This window comes from Meles meles, chromosome 7 (assembly GCF_922984935.1).
Source record: "Meles meles chromosome 7, mMelMel3.1 paternal haplotype, whole genome shotgun sequence".
NCBI classification, from domain to species: Eukaryota; Metazoa; Chordata; class Mammalia; order Carnivora; family Mustelidae; genus Meles; species Meles meles.
The window spans coordinates 127,409,109-127,434,861 of NC_060072.1; the positions used below are offsets into that span (position 1 = coordinate 127,409,109).

The window sequence follows — 25,753 nt, forward strand, 5'->3', positions numbered from 1 at the left end:
ATTACCAGCAGCTGATGAAGCAGTGGGTCCAGGGAGAAAAAAAAATTAGGGTGGCTTTGACCTTCCTCCCACTGTCTGCCTTTGTTTACCTGAGCAGGAAGCACCTGCCCCAACCAGAAATCAGATGGCTGTCCCCACACAGAAGGGACCGGCTTCCTGAAGCAGCAGAGGCTGGCTGGGTGCTGCTGAGCCAACTCCTCATTCATGGCTCCCTTTCTGCATTCTCCTGAGATTCTATCTACGCAGAGTATGTGATGTGATGTTATACATATTATATTGTAAAACACTAAAGGTAGGTAAGGGGGCAGGAAAGGGCATCGATCCTCATGCCCTGGAATATAAACGGGGCGGCAGCTATGGGGAGAACCCCAGGGCCCCAGCCCTGGGTTTCAGGTGACATTTGCCAGTCACCAAGTCATTCATTCGGCCGAATCGGACAACCCAAAAATATATGGCCTTTCTGGCAGTCCATGAGATCGACATGTGGGAGCAAGAGACAGATTTGAGGTCTGGTCTTTACAAACTCAAATTAGTAAAGTTCATGTTACCTATAGTTCACCACATTTTAATTCTAATTTTAGAAATTCAGGTATTTGTTGATGGGTTTCATAGCTCAGCCTCTCCTCTGGTGTGTGCTCTAAGAAGGGGAATATTTCAGCCCCTGGTGGGAGCCCCAAGGAGTGTCTGATGTGCACAAGGCTAGAGAGAGGCCTCCTCCTTTAGAGGTGTCTAAATTTAAGAGAAGCCTAAAAAAAGATAAAAACACAGAAAACATGTTAAAAGATTCTCTAACAGGATCACTCTGTGCTACAGGATCTTCGTCCCCTTAGTGCCCATGCTTCTTGGTCACGCCACATCGAAGAATGAAGGGACAGACCAGACAAAGAGCAGTGGGCAGCAAGGTGAAGTCTATTAGCAAGAGTACAAGGCTCCTGGAGAGGGAGGGGCCTGAGAGTGTTCGTCTCAAGATGTCTAAGTTTAGGGGATTTTATGAACTCTTTTGCAGAACTATCTTCAGCAATCAGGGTGTGCTGAGTTGTGCCAATCAGGGCTTTAGTCACATATCTGTCTACCTATTAGGTTACAATCTCTGTGACAGTCTTTTTTTGCTAACATCTAGGGACTTATGTCTTAACTGCTCCTGCCCGTGACAGGGGGCAACTACAAATGCTTTGTAGTTAATTGTCTTATTTTAGGCTGTTTTACAAAAGTCATTTCTGCAAGGGCTGAAAAGCAGAATGTCAGCGTGCTCCTGTCTACACTCCAGAACAGGATGTCAGTGCTATTTTCTCTTAGCTGTCCTGACTCCATATTTTCTTGCTGGGGACCCTGGACCTACTACCTAACTGCCCAAATAACTCCTAACACCTGGAAGTTGGGAGCAGAGTAGAAAGACCCTAAGCTTGCCTCGTCCCACAAACACAACTAGTAACTATCAAGACATTCTGAATACCCCAGAAATCGGCCTACAGTCAGACAGAACAAAGGCCACAACTAAAGGGAGAGAAGACGCCACATGAAGAAGTTAGGAAGTGTGGAGACATGGTTTAGGAGAGTAATGGATAGTGTTTTGCAGAGGGGAAAGAGCCATTGTCATGGAGAACAGAAAGACAGAGAGAGATGCACAAAGGGGAACACACAAGGAGAATGTTTCCCCAAAGCCGTAGGTGGGGAGAGAAAATGACAAGGCCTGAATTTCATGAGTTCTTGCAACCAGTGCATCTTAAAGCCTGGGCTGTAAAGGCCAACGGGCTTGGCTGGGACAGAGCCTGGAGGACACTGCAAACATCTGTGGGAGGAGGGGAGGGGGCAGACGGCATGGAAATAGTGATCTGAAGAATGCCTAGGGAACACAGTGGGAAGATAATAAACTTGTTCAGAGATCATCCCTGGGAGACAACAAAGGATCTAACTGGCACTGTTTCCCTCGCCTGCCCCTCAGCAGAAACACAGAGCCACCTGCGGGAAACAGCACAGTGCCAACCCTGGCTGCCTAACTTGCTTAAACCCAACCATACATCCTCGCACTCTGGCAGGACTGCCCTTCTCAGTCAAGGTTGCCTCAGTCCCAGTGTGGAAGGCCCCTTCCCCAGAAGAGCAGCAGAAATCCAATCCCACACCAAATCTCCTGACCAGAGAGTTCTTTCTGCAGGGCCTCAGTTCTAGTAGAAGCAGCATCAGGTATCATTTAACAAGCAGACCAGAGCATGCTTAACTAATACTCAACACACTCAGGCCAAGGACAAAACACTGCCCATGGCAGGCCAGGAGAGCCTCTGCAGATGACTGGCCTAACGGACAGAACAGCCAAAACACAACAGCAGAACACACAGAACACACCAGAGATGCCCCTGAAGCACCAGACCCTGGATACTTTATGACCTCTTCTTCATAAAGCCACTACTTTCAGCAACAAAAAACATAACTGGCTTTTCTAACACAGAGAAGAAGGCAGAGACTTAGACAAAAACCAAGACAGAAGAATTCATCCTAAATGAAAGAACAAGGTAAGGCCACGGTCAGGGACTGAAGTGAAACAGAGAGAAGTAACATGCCTGATGGAGAATTTAAAGCAATAGTTTAAGAATACTCACTGGGCTTGAGAAAACAATGAAAAACAAGGAGACCCTTACCACAGAAATAAAAGAGCTAAAAAAGAATCAATCAGAAATTAAGAGTGCAATAAATGAGATTGGAAACATGTTTGATGTAATGAACAGCAGATGGAAGAAGCAAAGTAATGAATTTGTGATCCAGAAGACAAAATTATTGAAAATGATGAAGCTGAACAAGAGAGAGAAAAAGACTACAGAACTTGAGAATAGACTTAGGGAACTCGGTGACTCCATCAAGCATAATAACATTCATATCATAGAAATCCCAGAAGAAGAAGAAGAGAGAAAAAGGGACAGAAAACCTATTTGAGGAAAGAATAGCTGAAAACTTCCCTAATCTGGCGAAGAAAATAGACCAACACCAAGCCATATTGTAATTAAATTTGAAAACTATCATGATAAAGAAAAAAATCTTTAAAGCAGCAAGACAGGGATGCTTGGGCGGCACAGTCAGTTAAGCCTCCAACTCTTGCCAAATAAATAAAATCATGAATGAAAGAGGAGAGATCACAACCAAACACCAAAGAAATACAAACAATTATAAGAGCATATTATGAGCAACTATATGCCAGCAAATTTGACAATCTGGAAGAAATGGATGCATTCCTAGAGACATAGAAACTACCAAAACTGAACCAGGAAGAAATAGAAAACCTGAACAGACCCATAACCAGTAAGGAGATTGAAGCAGTCATCAAAAATCTCCCAACAAGCAAGAGCCCAGGGCCAGATGGCTTCCCAGGGGAATTCTACCAAACATTTAAAGAAGAATTAATTCCCTTTCTCCTGAAACTGTTCCAAAAAATAGAAATAGAAGGAAAACTTCCAAACTCATTTTATGAGGCCAGCATTACCTCGACCCCAAAACCAAAGATCCTGTCAAAAAAGAGAATTAAAGACCAATATCCTTGATGAACACAGATGCGAAAATTCTCACCAAAATACTAGCCAATAGCATCCAACAGTACATTAAAAGGATTATTCACCACAACCTGGGATTTATCCCAGGACTGCAAGGTTGGTTCAACATCTGCAAATCAATCAATGTGATACAATACATTAATAAAAGAAAGAACAAGAACAAAATGATACTCTCAATAGATGCTGAAAAAGCATTTGACAAAGTACAGTGTCCTTTCCTGATCAAAACTCTTCAAAGTGTAGGGATAGAGGGTACATAACTCAATATCATCAAAACCATCTATGAAAAATCCACAGAAAATATCATTCTCAATGGAGAAAAACCGAGGGCTTTTCCTCTAAGGTCAGGAACAGGGCAGGGATGTCCATTATCACCACTGCTATTCAACATAGTACTAGAAGTCCTAGCCTCAGCAATTAGAAAAACAAAAAAAAAAATAAAAGGCATCCAAACAGCAAAGAAGAAGTTAAACTCTCACTCTTTGCAGATGATATGATACCTTATGTGGAAAACCCAAAAGTCTCCACTCCAAATCTGCTAGAACTTGTATAGGAATTCAGTAAAGTGTCAGGATATAAAATCAATGCACAGAAATCAGTTGCATTTCTATACACCAACAAGACAGAAGAAAGAGAAATTAAGGAGTCAATCCTATTTACAATTGCACCCAAAACCATAAGATACCTAGGAATAAACCTAACCAAAGAGACAAAGAATCTGTACTCAGAAAACTAGAAAGTACTCATGAAAGAAATTGAGGAAGACACAAAGAAATGGAAAAATGTTCCATGCTCATGGATTGTAAGAACAAATATTGTGAAATGTCTATGCTACCTAAAGCAATCTACATGTTTAATACAATCCTTATCAAAATCCCATCAATTTTTTCCAAAGAAATGGAGCATCCAACTCTTGGTTTCAGCTCAGGTCATGATCTCAGTGTCGTGGGATCAAGACCCATGTCAGACTCCCTACTCAGCAGGGAATCTGCTTCAGGATATGCTCTCTCTCTCCCAATGCCCCTCTCCCTCACCCCTACACACACACTCTCTCTCTCTCTCTCTCAAATAAATAACTCTTCTTTATTTTTTTAAGGAAACACCAAGACAAAATAAGTCCTTAACTGACAAAGGAAAACCCATAAGGCTAGCTGGAGACTTCCCAACAGAATCTTGGCAAGCATGATATATTCAAAGTGCTGAATAGGAAAGATCTACAGCAAGGTTATCTTTCAGAATAGGAGAGAGAGAGAGTTTCCCTGACAAAACTAAAGGAGTTCCTGACACTAAATCAGCCCCACAAGAAATACCAATGAGGGCTCTTTGAGTAGAATGGAAAGACCAAAAGTGACAAAGACAAGAAAGAATCAGAGAAAATCTTTGGAAACAATGACAACACAAGAAATAAAATGAAAAGAAATACATATCAATAATTACTCTGAATATAAGGGGACAAAATGCTCCAATCAAAAGACACAGGGTATCAGAATGCACAGAAAACAAGTTTCATCTATATGCTGCCTACAACAGATACATTTTAGACCTAAAGACACCTGCAGATTGAAAGTAAGAGGATGGAGAAACACTTAGCATGCAAATGGATTTGAAAAGAAAGCCACAGTAGCAAGGCTTATATCAGACAAAAACAGACTTTAAAACAAAGACTGTAACAAGAAATAAAGAAGGGTACTATCTCATAATACGGGGGACAATCCAACAAGAAGATCTAATAGTTGTAATAATTTATGTACCCAACATGGGAGCACACAAATATATTAAATAATAACAAACATAAAGAAACTAATTGATAATAATACAATGATAGTAGGGGACTTTAACATCCCACTTACATCAATAGACCATCTAAACAGAAAATCAACAAGGAACAGTGGCTTTGAATCACAAACTGGGCCAGATGGACTGAACAGATATATCCAGAACATTCCATCTTAAAACAGCAGAGTATATATTCTTTTCAAGCGCACATGGGACATTCTCCAGAAAACATCACATAATAGGTCATAACCAAGCCTCAACAAAGACAAAAACACTGAGATCATACCACACATCTTTTCTGACCACAAAGCTATATGAAACCTGAAGTCAACTAGAAGAAAAAATTTGGGAAGACCACAAATACATGGAGATTAAATAACATTCTACTAAACAATGAATGAGTCAAACAAGAAATAAAAGAAGAAATTTAAAAATACATAGAGGGGCCCACTCCCCCTGCTAGTATTCCCTCTCTCACTGTCTCTCTATTAAATAAAAAAAAATTTTTTTTAAATACATAGAGGGGGCACCCAGGTGGCTCAGTATGTTAACATCTGACTCTTGATTTCAGCTCATGTCATGAGCTCAGGGTCATGAGATTGAGCCCTGTGTTGGGCTCATGCTGGGCGTGGAGCCTGCATAAGCTTCTCTCTCTCCCTCTCTCCCTCCCCCACTCCCATGACTCACATGCACTCTTTCTCTAAAATAAAAGAATAAGAATAAAAAAAAAATTTAATACAGGGCAACAAAAGAAAATGGAAACACAACAGTTCAAAACCTTTGGGATACAGCAAAAGTGGTCCTAAGATGGAAGTATATAGCAATACAAGTCTACCTAAGAGGCAAGAAAAATCTCAAACAATCTAACTTTACACCTAAAGGAACTAAAAAAATTTTTAAAAATAATAATAATAATAAACAAAACAAAACAAACAAAAAAAAAGAAGTGAAGCCTAAAGCCAGTAGAAGGAAATAATGAAGATCAGAGCAGAAATAAATGATATAGAAACTAAAAAAACAGTAGAACAGATCAATGAAACCAGGAGCTGGTTCTTTGAAAAAATTAATAAAATTGACAAATTCATAACCAGACTTATCAAAAAGAAAGGAGATCACAGTGCCTGGATGGCTCAGTTGGTTAAGGATCTGACTCTTGGTTTCAGCTCAAGTCATGATCACAGGGCCGTGACTGAGCCCCACCTTGGGCTCCATGCTGGGCATGAATCCCGCTTAAGATTTTCCCTCTCCCTCGATCTTCTCTCCCTTGCTCTCTGCCCCTCTCCCACTCACATCCTCTCTCTCTCTCTCTCTCTCTCTCTCTGTCTCTATCTGAAAAAAAAAAGAAGAAGAAGAAGAGAGAAAGAAAAGAAAAGACAAAGGACCCAAATAAATAAAATCACAAATGAGAGAGGAGAAATATCACTGACACAACAGAAATACAATTATCAGAGATTATGAAAAACTATATGCCAACAAACTACATAAACTGGAAGAAATGAACAAATTTCCAGAAGCATAAAAATTACCAAAACTGAAATAAGAAGAAATATAACAGACTGATAACCAGCAAAGAAATTGAATCAGTAATAAAAAATCTCCCAACAAACAGAAGTCCAGGGCCACATGTCTTCACCGGAAAATTCTACCAAATATTTAAAGAAGAGTTAATACTTATTCTTCTTTAGCTATTCCAAAAAAAAACAGAAAAGGAAGGAAAACTTCCAAATTCATTCTATGAGGCCAACATTACCCTGATACCAAAGCCAGGCAGAGACTCTACTAAAAAATGAAAACTACAGGCCAATATCCCTGATAAAAATGAATGCAAAAATTCTCAGTAAATACTAGCAAACTGAATCCAGTAAGGCATTAAAAGAAGCATTCACCATGGTCAAATGGGATTCATTTCTGGGTCGCAAGTATGGTTCAATATTCATAAATCAATCAATGTGACATACCACATTAATAAAAAAATGATAAGAACCATATGATCCTCTCATGAGATACAGAAAAAAAATTTATTTGAAAGAAGTTCAACATCCATTCATGATAAGAAACTTCAAAAAAGTAAGTTTAGAGGGAACATAACTCAATATAATCAATATAAGAAAAACCCAGAGCTAATATCATCTTCAATGGGAAAAAACTGAGGGCTTTTCCTCTATGTTCAGAAACAAAACAGGAATGTCCACTCCCACCCATTATTTAACATAGTACTAGAAGTCCCAGCCACAGCAATCAGATAACAAAAAAGAAATAAAAGGCATCCAAATTGGCAAGGCAGAAGCAAAATTTTCACTATTTGCAGATGACATGATACCACAGGCAGAGAACCTGAACGGCTCCGCCAAAAAATTGCTAGAACTGATACACAAATTCAGTAAAGTTGCAGGATACAAAATCAATGTACAGAAATCTGTTCCATTTCTACACACCAATTATGAAGCAGCAGAAAGATAAATTAAGGAATTGATCCCATTTACAATTGTACCAAAAACCATAAGAAACATAGCAATAAACCTAACCAAAGAGGTGAAAGATCTGTACTCTGAAAACCATAAAACACTGATGAAAGAAACTAAAGAGGATGCAAAGAAATGGAAAGACATCCCATGTTCATGGATCAGAAGAACAAATACTATTAAAATGTCTATACTACCCAAAGCAATCTATACATTTAATGCAATTGCTATCAAAATACCAACAACATTTTTCACAGAGCTAGAACAAAATTTGTACATACAAAGACCCTGAATAGACAAGGCAACTTTGAAAAAGAAAAGCAAAACTAGAGCCATCATAAATCCAGACATCAAGTTATGTTACAAAGCTATAGTGATCAAAACAGTACAGTATTGGCATTAAAAAAACAGACACACAGATCAAGAGAACATAATAGAACACCCAAAAATGAACTCACACCTATATAGTCAATTAATCTTTGACAAAGCAGGAAAGAATACATGATGGGAAAAAGATAGTCTCTTCAAAAAAATGGTGTTGAGAAGACTGGATAGCAACATGCAAAAGAAGGAAACTGGGCTACTTTCTTAATAAATTCAAAATAAAGACATAAATGTGAAACATGAAACTATTAAAACCCTAGAGGAGAACATAGACACCATAACCTCTCTAACACTGGCTGTAGCAAATTCTTATTAGATATCTTTCCTGAGGCAAGGGAAGCAAAATAAAAAATAAACTATTAAAACTACAACAAAATAAAAAGCTTCTACACAATGAAGGAAATAATCACCAAAACTAAAAGGCAACCCATGGAATGAGAGAAATATTTTCAAATGACATATGTGATAAAGGGTTAATATTCAAACTATATAAAGAACTTATAAAACTAAACACTCTGGGGCACCTGGGTCGCTCAGTATGTTAATCATCTGCTTTCAGCTCAGGTCCAGATCCCAGGGTCCTGGGATTGAGCCCTGCATCAGGTTCTCTGCTCAGCAGGAAGCCTGCTTCTCCCTTTACCTCTGCCTGCCATTCCCCCTGCTTGTGCACTTTCTCTCTCTCTCTCTCTCTCTCTCTCTCTGTGTCAAATAAAAATATAAAATTTTTAATAATAAAAAAACACCTCAATACTCCAAAAACCAATAAAAAAATGGAGAGACAGTAATCAGACAACAAAAAGAAATAAAAGGCATCCAAACTGGCCAAAAAAAACCTCAAACTCTCACTCTTTGCAGATGATATGATACTTTACATGGAAAACCCAAAAGACTCCACTCCAAAACTTCTAGAGCTCATACAGGAAATCAGTAAAGTGTCAGGATATAAAATCAATGCACAGAAATCAGTTGCATTTCTATACACCAACAGCAAGACAGAAGAAAGAGAAATTAAGGAGTCGATCCCCTTTACAATTGCACCCAAAACCATAAGATACCCAGGAATAAATGTAACCAAAGAGACAAAGAATCTATACTCAGAAAACTAGAAAGTCTTCCAGTCCCGTCCATGTTGCTACAAAAGTTGGGTATTCATCCTTTCTGATGGAAGCATAATACTCCATTGTGTATATGGACCACATCTTCCTTATCCATTTGTCTGTTGAAGGCATCTTGTATCTTTCCACAGTTTGGCGACTGTGGCCATTGCTGCAATAAACATTGGGGTACAGATGGCTCTTCTTTTCACTACATCTGTACCTTTGGGGTAAATACCCAGCAGTGCAATTGCAGGTTCATAGGGAAGCTCTATTCTTAATTTCTTGAGGAATCTCCACACTGTTCTCCAAAGTGGCTGCACCAACTTGCATTCCCACCAACAGTGTAAGAGGGTTCCCCTTTCTCCACATCCTCTCCAACACACATTGTTTCCTGTCTTGCTAATTTTGGCCATTCTAACTGGTACCAGGTGGTATCTCAATGTAGTTTTAATTTGAATCTCCCTGATGGCTAGTGATCATGAACATTTTTTCATGTGTCTGATAGCCATTTGTATGTCTTCATTGGAGAAGTGTCTGTTCCTATCTTCTGCCCATTTTTTGATATGATTATCTGTTTTGTGTGTGTTGAGCTTGAGGAGTTCTTTATAGATCCTGGATATCAACCTTTTGTCTGTACTGTCATTTGCAAATATCTTGTCCCATTCCGTGGGTTGCCTCTTTGTTTTGTTGACTGTTTCCTTTGCTGTGCAGAACCTTTTGATCTTGATGAAGTCCCAAAAATTCATTTTCGCTTTTGTTTCCTTGGCCTTTGGAGACATATCTTGAAAGAAGTTGCTGTGGCTGATATCAAAGAGGTTACTCCCTATGTTCTCCTCTAGGATTCTGATGGATTCCTGTCTCACATTGAGGTCTTTTATCCATTTCGAGTTTCTCTTTGTATACGGTGTAAGAGAATGGTCGAGTTTCATTCTTCTACATATCACTGTCCAGTTTTCCCAGCACCATTTATTGAAGAGACTGTCTTTTTTCCATTGTATATTTTTTCCTGTTTTGTCAAAGATTATTTGACCATAGAGTTGGGGGTCCATATCTGGGTTCTCCACTCTGTTCCACTGGTCAATGTGTCTGTTTTTATGCCAGTACCACGCTGTCTTGGTGATGACAGCTTTGTAGTAAAGCTTGAAATTGGGTAATGTGATGCCGCCAGTTTTGTTTTTGTTTTTCAACATTTCCTTAGCAATTCAGGGTCTCTTCTGATTCCATACAAATTTTAGGATTATTTGCTCCAGCTCTTTGAAAAATACCAGTGGAATTTTGATTGGAATGGCATTAAAAGTATAGATTGCTCTAGGCAGTATAGACATTTTAACAATGTTTATTCTTCCAATCCAAGAGCATGGAACGGTCCTCCATCTTTTTGTGTCTTCTTCAATTTCTTTCATGAGTGTTCTGTAGTTCCTCGAGTACAGGTCCTTTACCTCTTTGGTTAGGTTTATTCCCAGGTATCTTATGGTTCTTGGTGCTATAGTAAATGGAATCAATTCTCTAATTTCCCTTTCTGTATTTTCATTGTTAGTGTATAAGAAAGCCACTGATTTCTGTACATTGACTTTGTATCCTGCCACGTTACTGAATTGCTGTATGAGTTCTAGTAGTTTGGGGGTGGAGTCTTTGGGGTTTTCCATATAAAGAATCATGTCATCTGCGAAGAGAGAGAGTTTGACTTCTTCCTTGCCAATTTGGATACCTTTTATTTCTCTTTGTTGTCTGATTGCTGTTGCTAGGACTTCTAATACTATGTTGAACAAGAGTGGTGAGAGTGGGCATCCTTGTCTTGTTCCTGATCTCAATGGGAAGGCTGCTGAGCGAACTAAGTCAAGCAGAGAGAGTCAAGTATCATATGGTCTCACTTATTTGTGGAGCATAACAAAGAACACGGTGGACATGGGGAGATGGAGAGGAGAGGAGTTGAGGGAAACTGGAAGGGGAGATGAACCATGAGAGACTATGGACTCTGAAAAACAACCAGAGGGTTTTGAAGGGGCGGGGGGGTGGTGGGAGGTTGAGGAACCAGGTGGTGGGTAATAGGGAGGGCACGTACTGCATGGAGCACTGGGTGTGGTGCAAAAACAATGAACACTGTTACGCTGAAAATAAAGAAATTAAAAAAAAAAAACCCACAATGAGATATCACCTCACAGCAGTCAGAATGGCTAAAATTAACAAGTCAGGAAATGACAGATGCTGGCGAGGATGTGGAGAAAGGGGAACCCTCCTACACTGTTGGTGGGAATACAAGCTGGTGCAACCCCTCTGGAAAACAGCATGGAGGTTGCTCCAACTGTTGAAAATAGAACTACCCTATGACCCAGCAATTGCACTACTAGGTATTTACCCTAAACATACAAACGTAGTGATCCGAAGGGGCACGTGCACCCGAATGTTTATAGGAGCAATGTCTACAATAGCCAAACTATGCAAAGAACCTAGATGTCCATCAACAGATGAATGGATAAAGAAGATGTGGTATATATACACAATGGAATACTATGCAGCCATCAAAAGAAATGAAATCTTGCCATTTGCGATGACGTGGTTGGAACTGGAGGGTATCATGCTTAGTGAAATAAGTCAATTGGAGAAAGACAACTATCATATGATCTCCCTGATATGAGGAAGTGGAGATGCAACATGGGGGGTTAGGGGGGTAGGAGAAGAATAAATTAAACAAGATGGGATTGGAAAGGAGACAAACCATAAGAGACTCTTAATCTCACAAAACAAACTGAGGGTTGCTGGGGTGGGGGGATTGGGAGAGGGGGAGTGGGGTTATGGACATTGGGGGGGTATGTGCTATGGTGAGTGCTGTGAAGTGTGTAAATCTGGTGATTCACAGACCTGTACCCCTGGGGATAAAAATACATTATATGTTTATAAAAAAAGAAAAAAAAAAAACTAGAAAGTACTCATGAAAGAAATTGAGGAAGACACAAAGAAATGGAAAAACATTCCATGCTCAGGGAGTAGAAGAACAAATATTGTGAAAATATCTATGCTACGTAAAGCAATCTACACATTTAATTCAATCCCTATCAAAACACTATCAATGTTTTTCAAAGAAATGGAACAAATAATCCTAAAATTTATATGGAACCAGAAAAGATCCCAAATAGCCAGAGTAATGTTGAAAAAGAAAACCATAGTGGGATGCACTACAAACCCAGACTTCAAGCTCTATTACAAAGCTGTAATCATCAAGACAGTATGATACTGGCACCGAAGCAGACACACAGATCAATGAAACAGAATGGAGAGCCCAGAAATGGACCCTAAACTCTATGGTCAACTAATCTTCAATAAAGCAGGAAAGAATGTCCAATTGCAAAAAGTCTCTTCAACAAATGGTATTGGGAAAATTGGACAGCCACATGCAAAAGAATGTAACTGGACCATTTCCTCATACCACACACAAAAATAGACTCAAAATGAATAAAAAACCTCAATGTGAGATATGAATCCATCAAAATCCTTGAGGAGAACACAGGCAGCAAACTCTTCGACCTCAGCCGCAGCAACTTCTTCCTAGAAACATGGCCAAAGGCAAGGGAAGCAAGGAAAAAATGAACTACTGAGACTTCATCAAGATCACAAGCTTTTGCACAAGGAATGAAACAGTCAACAAAACCAAAAGACAACTGACAGAATAGGAGAAGATATTTGCAAATGACACATGATATAAAGGGCTAGTATCCAAAATCCAGAAAGAACTTATCAAACTCAACACCCAAAGAACAAATAATCCAATCAAGAAATGGGCAGAAGACATTTCTGCAAAGAAGACATCCAAATGGCCAACAGACACATGAAAAAGTGCTCCACATCACTTGGCATCAGGGAAATACAAAACAAAAGCACAGTGAGATATCACCTCATACCAGTCAGAGTGGCAAAAATTAACAAATCAGGAAATGACAGATGTTGGAGAGGATGCAGAGAAAGGGGAACCTTCCTACACTATCGGTGGGAATGCAAGCTGGTATAGCCACTGTGGAAAATAGCATGGAGGTTACTCAGAAAGTTGGAAATAGAGTTACCCTATGACCCAGCAATTGCACTATTGGGTATTTACCCTTAAGATACAGATGTAGGGATCCACAGGGGCACCAGCACCCCAGTGTTTATAGCAGCAATGTCCACAATAGCCAAACTATGGAAAGAACTTAGATGTCCATCAACAGATGAATGGATAAAAAAGATTGGCGCATACACACACACACACACACACACACACACACACACGTATGTATATATACAATGGAATACTATGCAGCCATCAAAAAATGAAACCTTGCCATTTGCAACAACGTGAATGGAACTAGAGGGTATTATGCTGAGCGAAATAAGTCATTCTGAGAAAGACAATTATCATATGATCTCTCTGATATGAGGAATTTGAGAGGCGGGTGGGGTTTTTAGGGAGTAGGGAGGGAAAAAAATGAAACAAGATGAGACCAAGGAGGGAGACAAACCATAAGAAACTCTTAATCTCAGGAAACAAATTGAGGATTGGGGTGTGGGGGGAGGGATAGGAAGGCTGAGTTATGGACAATGGAGAAGGTATGTGCTGTGGTGAGTGCTGTTAATTGTATAAGACTGATGAATCACAGGGTGCCTGGGTGGCTCAGTGGGTTAAGCCGCTGCCTTCAGCTCAGGTCATGATCTCAGGGTCCTGGGATCAAGTCCCACATCGGGCTTTCTGCTCAGCGGAGAGCCTGCTTCCCTTCCTCTTTCTCTGCCTGCCTCTCTTGTGATTTCTCTCTGTTAAATAAATTTAAAAAAAAAAAGACTGATAAATCACAGACCTGTACCCTGGGGCAAATAATAAATTATATGTTAATTTAAAAAAATGGAGAGAAGCCATGAATAGACTTTTTTCCAAAGAAGACATACAGACGGCTAACAGACGCAGGAAAAGATGCTCAACATCACTGACCATCAGGTGATACACATTAATGCTGAATCACTGAATTGTACACCTGAAGCTAGTATTACACTGCATGTTACCTAACAGGAATTTCATAAAAACTTAAAGAGAGGGCGCCTGGGTGGCTCAGTGGGTTAAAGCCTCTGCCTTTCGCTCAGGTCATGATCCCAGGGTCCTGGGATCGAGCCCCGCATCGGGCTCTCTGCTTGGCAGGGAGCCTGCTTCCTCCTCTCTCTCTCTCTCTACTTGTGATCTCTATCTGTCAAATAAATAAATAAAATCTTAAAGAGAAGAGATTCTCTTTTTTTTCCTTTTTTCTTGGCAGAACACCGTTCTCAACGTGTAAGGAAAAATTATACTTTTTTTTTTACTATATTTGAACAATATTTACTATAAGCAGGAAAAGAAATCTTTAGAAAGCATTTGCTTTGTGTTCTCAGTAAAATACAAGACAACCGTCAGAAATGAAGGGTGAGGTGTATTAAAAGCATACTTAGAAGCTTCCTAAGATATAAACTGATGTGAAAAGATGCAGGCTGAGACACGAAAAAAAATTGTAGAGAATAAAAATGGAATAGATGTACTGTTTTAGACAGGGCCAAACAGAGAACGGACACTACAGAAAAATCATTCAGAAATGTAGAGGACAGATTTGAGACGCCAGCCCAGAGGGCAGGGGAAAGAGAAAAGAGGAAACTGAAATCGGAAAAAGAAATAAAATCGTTTACATGGAAAGGTAATGACGGGAAGAGGTTCAGCACTGGCACACACAAAAAATGAAGACTCGCTTCACAGAATACAACCAGAATGTGCGGAACACATCACCTAATCCGTTATAGGATACCAAATGGAATAAATAGAAACAAAATAGCATAACTGGGCCAGTGGATTTAAAAGGCTTACAGAAAAAGTTAACCAAAAGAGGTCACTGAAAAGACATACTGCTGTAAATTTAACAGCAGCAAAGAAAGGAAAGGACATTCCTCCCAGGATCTGTAACACAAAAAAAATCAAACAAAATCAAACAGGTTACTTTTGAAAAAGTAAAAGTTAGGATTACTCTTATTTGTTTTTCAGGGCCCTAAAAGGCAGAAAATAGAAGAACAGAAACCTTAGAAAAATTCTAAGACACCCCCCCCAAAAACGGAGTCATGGTGCAATAATTCAGTACTCATATGTGAAAAATAAGAATTGGATCCTTAAATATCTCAAGTTCCAGAAACACCATCATCCATCTTCTAAGGCTAAAATGTCCAAGATTTATGCCAGCTGACCAACAAAGCAATGGAAACAAAGACCTGAAGAAGTGGGGAGAGGCTGAATTATAATGGCATTGAACGCTGAATGTTTACAGTGGCATTGAGCACTGAACAACAGAAAAGAAAATCTAATCAGTATTTCTAGACTTGTTGGGGTTTAAGATTTTATTTATTTATTTATTTGAGAGACAGAGAGTCAGCTCCAGAGAAAGTAGGAGCAGGGGGAAGGGCAGAGTAAAAGAGACAGGCAGACTCCCCGCTGAGCTGAGCAAGGAGCCCAATGCAGGGCTAGATCCCAGGACCCTGGGATCATGACCTGAGCCAAAAAACAGACGCTTAACTGACTGAGCCACCCAGGCACCCCACTCAGTATTTCTAGATTGTGAGCAAGAGCCTAATTCAAATTAAAAAGAATTCTCAAAGGCAAAAGTACATGATAGAATAATAATAAATAAAAGCCCACCCTTTTGCCACATGCCAAAAGAAGTTCTAGGACAATTAAATGTTTAAATATTTTAAAATGTACTTAAAATGTACACTTATCTCAGCATAGCAAATACTTCAATAAATGAACTGTTACATTTATCAATTCAGAAGCAGAACTGGGAAAGAAAAGTGGATAAAAAGTGATAGAATACAGAAAGTTCGGAAATGTGCACAGATTAAATAACCACAGACATAATTAAATGTTAACTAAATTAGAAAATCAACTTAAATGCATGGTAAAGAAAAGTTTTACACTTTTGATATTCATAAACCTCTTGTATATCTGTAAGAAAATAGAGTATCTTTTTTTAAGACTTTATTTATTTATTTGAAAGAGAGAGAGAAATAGCACATGTGCACGCACAAGTAGGGAGAGGGGCAGAGGGAGAGATTCTCAGGCAGGCTGCCAGCAGAGCCCCCGCAGCGGGAGGTGGGACTCAATCTCAGGACCCTGAGATTATAACCTGAGCGGAAATCAAGAGTTTGGACACTTAACCAACTGAGCCACCCAGGAGCCCCAGAAAACAGAGGATCTTGATAGAAAGATAGATAACAGTATTAAGAGCCAACCCAGAAAGTAAAATTTAAAAATATCTTAAAGATTAAGCACAACAGTACAAATACAAATTAAGACATCAATAAAATATTATATCCTAAGAGTGAAACTAAAAAAAAAAGAAAAGAAATTCTAATACACAGAACTGTCAGGAGTTTGAGTCAATGGTCATTCTCCTACACTGCTAACAGGAAAATAAATTGAAACAACCATTGTTGTTGGACAAGTCATAGGAACATTTTGAAATTTCCTATATTCTTTGATCTAGCCCCTCCACTTCTATGAATTGATTTGAATAATCAAGAATATGTGCAAGGGTATAAAGTTGTTCATATGATGGGGCACCTGGGTGGCTCAGCTGGTTAAACGACGGCCTTCGGCTCAGGACATAATCCTGGAGTCCCAGGATCGAGTCCCACATCAGGCTCCCTGCTCAGCAGGGAGTCTGTTTCTCCCTCTGACCTTCCTCCCCCCATCCTCCTTCTCTCTCTCAAATATATAAATAAAGTCTTTTAAAAAAATAAAGTTGTTCATATGAAAGTATAAATCAAAATTTTTTTAAAAACCCAAGGCTAAATTATGATAGGTGCACACATTCAAATACCGTGTTCTAAAAATTATGTTGCAGAAAGACAAATGACATGAAGAAAAGTTCAGATGTTGTTAAAAAAGTTTTACTAACCCCTACCAAAATACGCATAGCAAAACTGCCAGTTATGTGCATACAAAGTTATTGATAATACAAGTAGTACCCACCCATCTTTTCTTTGTACTCATCTAAAAATCATGCAGTAAAGTTGCTACAAAACATGCAGGAAAGCACTCACTACAATAATGAGTTGGGATATAACACAACTGACTTTTGATGTCTGCCCTTTGTGGAAGCTCAGGTGTCAAACAAGGAAAAGTCAAAGTTGTACTGCAGGGAGAAAGGGTCACAGGGAACAGAAAGGCATCCCGCTTAGGGAAATAGCAGGTAAACCTCTACAAGAAAGCAGAGAAGTAGAAGTATGGTCCCCACATCTCTGGAAAACTCATAGTCCAGTCATCCCTGATGGGGCAATGAAATGGGCAGTAAGTACCAGAACATTCAAAGCATAGCTGTTGCTCACTGGGAAATCTGAGCTAGCCAGAGAGTTTGAATCATCACCATATGGATGTTAAAGTCAGAATGGACACCCCCACTAATAGACGCTAAGTCACAACCAGGACCTAGATACTTTCATGGAGGGACCCTGGAATTCCAAGCCAGTTAGTTACAGACTTGCTCCGGCTACATGATTAACATTGCTGGTAGTCCAGTCTCTCACTTCTTGAGTATTTGAGAACTAACTTATGACATTATAGCAGATTCTACTAATTTATTTTGTAATAAAAAATTAAATTAAAAGGACTCTGAAAAACAACAAGAGGGTTTTGAAGGGGCGGGGGGTGGGAGGTTGAGAAACCAGGTGGTGGGTAATAGGGAGGGCACGTACTGCATGGAGCACTGGGTGTGGTGCAAAAACAATGAACACTGTTACGCTGAAAATAAACAAATAAAAAAAAAAGAAAGAATATTCAATTAATATTTTTAAAAATTCCAACCACCTGAAAATTTAAGTATTCTTCTAAATCACTATGGAGATAAAAATTATTTAATATTTTAGTGCAATTATAGAGGCACCTGGCTGGCTCAGGCAGTGAAGCATGCAACTCTTGATTTCAGAATTGGAGTTCAAGCTCCACATCGGGTATACTTAAAAAAAATTAATAAAATCTTTTAAAAATTAATGTAATTATAAACAATTTAGAATATATTTTTGAAAATCAAAACATTATGTATCCAAACTTAAGGAAAAGACCCAAAGCTGCGTTCAAAGGAAAATTCATAGTAGTAAACATTCTCTTACAAAGAAAAACAGAAAAATAAATAAAGCATTCACTTCAAGGCATTAAGTTGGAAGAAAGGAATGATTTTTAAAAGATAAGGGTAGCAAAAAGGAAGTAACAACAAGGAAAACATGCCAAAATTGAGAAATAAATCCAGGAGCTGGTTGTATGAAAAATAAACCTAGAACAAATTTTGACAAAGCTTATTAGAAAAAGAAAACATCCATCGTAAAGGAATTATATTTTGAAAATTATTATTAAGTCTTTCTCTTTTGTCTTCTGACTTTGACATGACTGTTCCCTCGGTCATTTCAAAGCATCCTTTGGGGGATTCTGGAGAGATGAAGACTTGTTACTCAAAAAATGCAGAGAAAGGATAAGGTGATATTCAGCTCTAGCCAAGCAAAACAAGATATGCTCTGGCCTCAAGAAAAGTATTCCAGATTCTTCTAATTCTTCCTCTTGAGCACATTAACCACCTTACTTGGAAGAAACAGCTCCTATCTTCTCAATCCTGGTCTCCATGAATTACCATTAAGACTTGGGTTTGAATTCAGCCTGGAAGTTTGAGTCAGGACAAAAGAAAATATGAGGGACTGGGGTAGACTGCACATTCCCAACTGGGACCAGAGGTGGAAAGAAGAGAGCTCTGGCTGGGGGATAGAAAGATAAAGGTAACCACAAGAATAGAGGGAAGTTGGCCTCTTCCCCAACCTTGGACTCTGAAAAGAGATCACTTCTTGGACAGCCTCCCATCCTAAAATTAACTTAGAATAGGGTCACATGTACTTTACGGTGCAAGTAGAGGGAGGACCTCTATTTAATTTCCTGAACCACCCTCCATTCTTCTATGTTTCGACAGGTCCCAGAAATAGCTGGGAGACTGGTTGTGGATCTGGTGAGCCAGACCTGGGTGAGACAGCCTCAGAGCAAATGTTGCAGAGTAACAACACAGGAGAGGACTAAGAGAGAATCGTTACCAGATCCCAGAAAGGTAGCACCAGGTGGAAGCTCAGTGAGGAAGACAGAGTGGGGGGACCAATAAGGTAGAATACCCGACGAAAAAGAATGAGCTACAAACTGCAATTTCCTAACTGGCTATCAGCTGGGTGGTACCCAGCCATCAGGTGGAAAATGGACAACATCACTCTGGAAATTAGAGGAGTCAAAGGTTACCATGATCATGAACCCCAACTCTTAACCCTACTAGCACATCATGTAAGCCCACCTCCCCCTTGTATCTGGGTATCATCTTTAAGTAAAAAGAAACAATGAAAACAATGTGACAGATGGAGCATTTGCTCCCAGAAAGAATAAATATTGCCAGAAAGAGTTGCTTATATTGTCACATCTGACTAAGCTTTAACCTGGAGACATACACACATACCCCGTCTTGCCCAGCACCTCAGAAAGGCTACACAGCAGGGACATTAAGAGTGTGGGATTCTGGATCCACATGGCCTAGGTCTGACGCCTGGATCCACAATTTGCCAACCTTGTGACTCTGGGAAATTTATTCATCTCTCTGTGCCTCAGTTTCCTCAACTATGAAATGAAGATAATCATAGTTTCTCTCAGTAGTTTTTAAGGATTAAGTGAGTTAATAAATGTAAAGTGCCTAGGTCAGTATCTGGCCCATAAAAATATTCATTAAGTGCCGGCTATCTTTACCGCTATTAGCATTACTATTATTACTTTTACCTATTATCTACAGTGTGGGGCTCATGAAGGAAAGATCAGATCAGCTACAGAAAAATTAAGAAATTCTAATTTCTTGGGGTGCCTGGGTTGTCAGTTAAGTGTCCAACTCTTGGCTTTGGCTCTGGTCCTGATCTCAGGGTCCTAGGATCAAGCCCCACTTCAGGCTCTGAGCTCAGTGGGGAGTCTTCTTGAGAATCTTTTTGCCTTACCCTGTGCCCCTCCTGCTCATGCTCTCTTTCTCTAAAATAAATAAATAAATCTTTAAAGGAAATTATAGGAGCTCCTGGGTGGCTCAGTGGGTTAAAGCCTCTGCCTTTGGCTCAGGTCATGATCCCACGGTCCTGGGATGGAGCCCCACATCAAGCTCTCTGCTCAGCGGGGAGCCTGCTTTCTCCTCTCTCTGCCTGCCTCTCTGCCTACTTGTGACCTCTGTCTGTCAAATAAGTAAATAAAAAAATCTTTTAAAAAAATAAAAGAAATTCTAATTTCTCTCCATAATCAAGTAGTACAGATTAAAATTTGTATCCCTGTTACATAAATAATTAAAATCATAAATGATAAAAGGCATATAAAATAAATTAGACAGGTTTTAAAAAACATGACAGACTGGTATTTAAAAAGCCTTTGAATCGGATTCAGAAAAACATAGGAATTACCTATATTAGCTCAAGAAGCATGCAAAGTGGAAAAGAAGTATGCCAAAAGAAGCTGAAAAATTCATCAAAGAATTACCTCAAAAAAAGGCCTAGAACCGGGTAATTCAATTAGTGCGTTCTTTCAAAATTTCCCCAAGGGGCAATGCCAAAATGAATAACAAACAGTACCAAGGCCTGCAAAAAAAAAAAAAAAAAAAAAAAAAAAAGGAATGCTCCCCAGATGCTCCCCAGATCACTGGAAAGCTATGCTATCTACAGTATACAAACCTGTATCCCATAAAACTAGAGGCCACTATTTTTATCAAAAGTTTTGTTACTCTAGGATTTCTTAGTACCTCTAACATGTTATAAAATCCTAATAGGAGGGCTGTGGGAGATTGTTCCTGCACCTCAAGATTTCTTCCAGACTCCCTCAAGACCCTTATTATGACTATGCCACACAGGAGCCTGGGATTGTTCAATCAGAAAGATTTAGAAGGTCCAAGAGCCAAGAATGTACAGAAGGAAACATAGAAAAAAGGATTCGCAAGAGATAAGCAGAGGAAAAGAGACAGTACACAAAATTAAGGTAAGAATAGCATTGTGAGGCACGGAACGGTACATTCTTCTGGTGAAAATGTAAATTGAACCAACTCTTCCAGGATGTAACCAGCCATATGTGTTTGGAACCAACAATGTATATATTCTTCAACCTAATAATATGACTTCTATCACTCCATCCTGGAGAATTCATTTAAAATGAAGATAATGATTTACATACAAGGATACACTTAATAGAATTATTAACAGCAAATAAAACAAAAAGCAAACAGGAAACAGTCAAAATGTCTAGAGCTACAAAGAGTTAAACAGATGGCACGTTCATCTGATGAATTATCCAACAATTAAAAGCAATAGTGGGGGGGGTAATGTATGTATTTGTCTAATTTTTTAGGAAAAAAGGTAGACCACAAAGTCTAATCTTAAATATATTTAAAAAATATATGTAGGTAGGCAAAACTACTGGAAGGATATAGACCAAAGCCTTACTATGATCTGTGGGTGATACAGTTCTGAGTGAATATTTCTTAATACATTTCTCATATTACCTAAGTTTCTGCAACAAGCATGTATTGCTTTTGTAATCAGAAAGAAAGATTAAAAACCAAATAATTATTGCACATGGATAAATACTCCTGTGAGTGAAAAAGAACAGTTTTAAGCTTCCATTCACTAAGGACAAAAACAGTCTGAACGTTGTGCACAGAATTCTCCCAAACGTGAATCTCTACACGGGTGCCCTGTACAGCATAAAGACAAAAAGCAAACCAACCGAATCCCTCTACAGACAGACTGAGCTGCTTCTCTCCGGGGTTTTCAACACCAGGTTACCGAGAAGGGGGGCCTCAGCACCCATTTTGGCAAAGTGCAGCGGTTTGAGTCTCTCCGCCGGTTCGAAGAACCTCTACGTGGAGATCCAGGCTTTACAGGGGAGGTTGAGGCAGTGTGAGGAGTTAAACACACACACACACACACACACACACACACACACACACACACACACACACACACACACACCCCCACCCACCCTACCCCCACCCCCCCCCACTCAGACACCCAAGCGCACTCAATCGCGCGGTCCCAGCCAGACAGCGCAAGGCGAGCCCTGCGGCTGCAGCCGCGCCCCACCCGCGCCCCGCAGCCGCCGAGTCCCCTCCCGCCCGCAGCCCCACGCCGCGGGTACCTGTTCGTGGGGCGCGGTAGCTGGGTCGCCGGGCTCCGGAGCGTCCTCAGCGCGGCGGGGGTACCGCGGGTGGAGTCCCTGCTCTCCTCCACCAAGAGCCTGCACCGCCAGGAAGAAAACTAAGTTGTTACACCTCGCTGACAGGCTCGGCGGCGGCAGCGCGCTCGCACCTGGCCGGGGCGTCCTCGCGCAGCCCGGATCCCCCGCCCCCGGCAGCTCCCAGACCCCGGAGTTTGAAGCCGCTTCGGGCGGGAAGGAAGGGGAGCCACGCACCAGAACGGCGAGCTCGGGAGACCGCGGGGGACCCGACGGCAGGTCCCGCTCCGCAGCGACCGCCCGCCGGAGCCCTCGCCTTCCTCCCCGCCGCAACCGGTGTCCATCTGGTCCCCGCATCGCCCCCTCGGTCACCCGGGCCAGGCCCGTCCTGCCTCCTGGACGCCCCCTTCCCCGCCCGCCCTCGCGCTACCGCCCCCCGTCGGCTTTCCTTCGCGGCGGCCCGGAGGCGGGCGGCCGGGCGGCGGGGGAGCCCCGGGGGGCGCGTGGCAGGCGGGCGGGTTACCTGGAGCGAGCGGGCGCGTCGGTGGAGCACCAGAGCAGGCGCAGCAGCAGAAGCAGCAGTAGGCTGGCGAGCAGGGCGAGCAGCGCGCCCCCCGGCCGCATCCTGAGCCCCACGCACGACCGCCGCCGCCCCGGCGAAGCGCAGCCCGGCCGGCCCGACTCGCTGCTCCCGCCGCCGCCACGCACACCTCCAGTGTTCAAACGCGGCGGGGAGGGGCGACGACGGCGCGCGGCGCGGACCCGCACTCCCGGCGCCCCGGCCCAGCCTCCCGCGGTGTGCGGGGGGCGAAGGGAGAAGGCGCGTGTCGGCTCTCGCCTTCTCGCGTCCAGCCCCGGACCGCTGAGCTCGGCGCTCGGCTTGGCAGTGACGATTCGCCAAGCTCGCCTCCTTTCCTCCCGGAGGCGCTCCGAGCCGCTGCGGGCTTTAGTCGCCGCGCCGCGGCCGCCGCCGCTGCCTCCTCCTCCGCCGCCGCCGCCGCGCGGGGTCACCTGAAGGTTGGGACTCGGGAGCTGGACTCGGTGCTGATTGGGCTCCAACTTTTGTGCGCCCTCGCCTTCTCCAGAGTGCCCGCAGGCTCTTCCCCGGAGCCCACGCAGCTCACCCAAGCACACCTCAACTCCTTCCGCGTCCCTGCGGTGGAAAGCAAGGACTCGGAGAGGTGGAAGAGAAGAAAGGAAAGAGCCCACTTCAAAACTTTCTTAAAACTGTGTAGTCGCTCGGCTGGATCGCCCCACGCAAAGGCTGCTAGGGACTTGGTTTCGTTGGGTAGATCCTGGTACCCAAGGGGAGGAGGAACCGCCTCTTGCTTAAACGCAAATTCAGAGGCACAGAGAGTGGATTTACCAGGAGCCAGGGAATCTTTAGGAGCTGGCATACTACCACCTGAAGGCCGAGCTTGGCCCCAGCCTGGTTTTGCAAATAATGTTTTTGGACCACCTCCATGCCAGTTCCTATGTCTTCTCCCTGCCTGTACGTAGCTGTGGGAACCTGCTTTGGGGTTACAAGGCAGGGTTGAGTAGTGGTGACAAAGATCATATGGGCCCCGGAACCTAAAGCATTTATCTATCCCTTTTCAGAAAAAATTAGCAGACCATTGATTTAAGTCATGTTGGTCTAAATCACATTGGTTAGATACTGGGAAATGGCCCTATCGCGGTGTGATACGGTCTGGCTGTCCTCTTTCTGCCCCCAAGCGATTCTGTCCTCGTCCTCCGTGCCTCCAGCAGACTGCGCATGTCTCCTGCAATGCAACCTCAGTTTTGCTCCCGACTCAACCCTTGAGGAACCTCAGTGAACCGTAAACCCCATAACTGTTAGATGGGGTCTCGTTAGATCGTACAGAGTTGAGATTTTTCCAAAAGAACACCTGGACTCCACCATCTCGCAAATACTTTGCAAAGGCTTAAACTCAGAAAAGTCTTTGAAGAGTTAGCTTTCCCAAGCGACAAAAATATTTCACTTGGAGTCTTCTAGAGACACAAGGTCTTGACCTAAAAGAACCACCCCAGAGCTTTTGGGGGAACAAATCCGCCAAACAACGATAAAGCTGTTGCTTTTTTGTCACTGAAAAAATAACTTATATCCAGAAGAGAAATATGGGCTACCTAGTTCCTTTCGGCTAACCCTGCATTTACTCTAATTAAAAATATTTAGATGATAACAAACCAGAACTTTTCACATAATAGTCGATCAATAAATGTTTGATCAATGAATGAAACACCTTAGGAACTAACACTTTCCTTAGAAGAAGGAGGAAAAAACTGGATGCGACTGGAAATATGATTTCCTTCCATAGCTCACTCCTGCTGTTAAAATATGTACTAATCAATAAAGAAAAAGTTGCTCATTTTATATCAGGTCAACATTTTTAGGAATACGGCTGCTTATCTGAGTAGGGCACAAAAACGTAATACTATATTCAGCTGCTGTTAAAATAATAAAGCAACCCAGTTCTACATGTCTGAAAGTGAGGCATTCTGTTAGACAAGTAGGATGTGGCACAATTATCTTGAAAATGAAAAGTTGTCTGGATTTGGGAGATAGTCTGAATTTTATTTCTCTTAGAGCAGAATTGTGCAGACAACTCATACTGAAGACGGTTTGCAGAAAAAGAAAAGGACATTATTGTATCAGCCAGGAAGCTGCAATTTCACCTAATTTACTAAAGTTTAATATTTCAGCACAGCTGGGCTCAAGGCAACAGCAGAAGAGTCAGTCTTGCACCGGGTTCCCTAAACACCCTTGTTGTAAATGAAGTTACTTTTTATCAAGCCAATGGGTATCAGCAGGGGACTCACAAAAGCCCATTTTAATTGGAAAACCAAGTGTAAATTTGCACTGGGAATTCTGAACCCAGTGTTAAAATTTGACAGTAGGGAACTTTACCACCAGCTTTGTAAATGAAGACTCGGGTTGGTAAAATATGAATTATCCTGCTTATCCTTGAGATATTAAAAAGAAAAACAAAAAGCACCTGACAAAAACATGAGTCCTTCTGTATTATCAGCCACAGAACCCAAACTAGAAAACTGTATATTTGGCAATTTAAGATTAGTGTGTTTGACCAACAGCCTCAGAGATCCATTTGGGTCATTTGGATAATCTCCTAAGGCCAGGATCTAAAAAGAAAGCCTGGGCACTATGTAGAAGTCACAGCTGGTGTGTAAACCTGTCTCACTCACCCGGTCTGTCCAGCATGTGCCTCTCATTTACCTTTGTTACTCTTTAGTTATGACCCTTAC

At 41.5% G+C, this 25,753-nt stretch overlaps 1 protein-coding gene across 1 annotated transcript in view; it reads right to left on the reverse strand.

The window, feature by feature from the left end:
- ST8SIA6 (ST8 alpha-N-acetyl-neuraminide alpha-2,8-sialyltransferase 6) overlaps positions 1–23,113 on the reverse strand; it is a 152,456-nt gene extending 129,343 nt beyond the window's left edge. Inside the window, exons 1-2 of the mRNA XM_046010504.1 lie at positions 23,013–23,113; positions 22,454–22,552 (exon numbers count right to left, since the gene is read on the reverse strand). Coding sequence (XP_045866460.1) covers positions 22,454–22,552; positions 23,013–23,113 — 200 coding nt within the window. The remainder of the gene's footprint in view (positions 1–22,453; positions 22,553–23,012) is intronic.
- Positions 23,114–25,753: the final 2,640 nt, after the last annotated feature.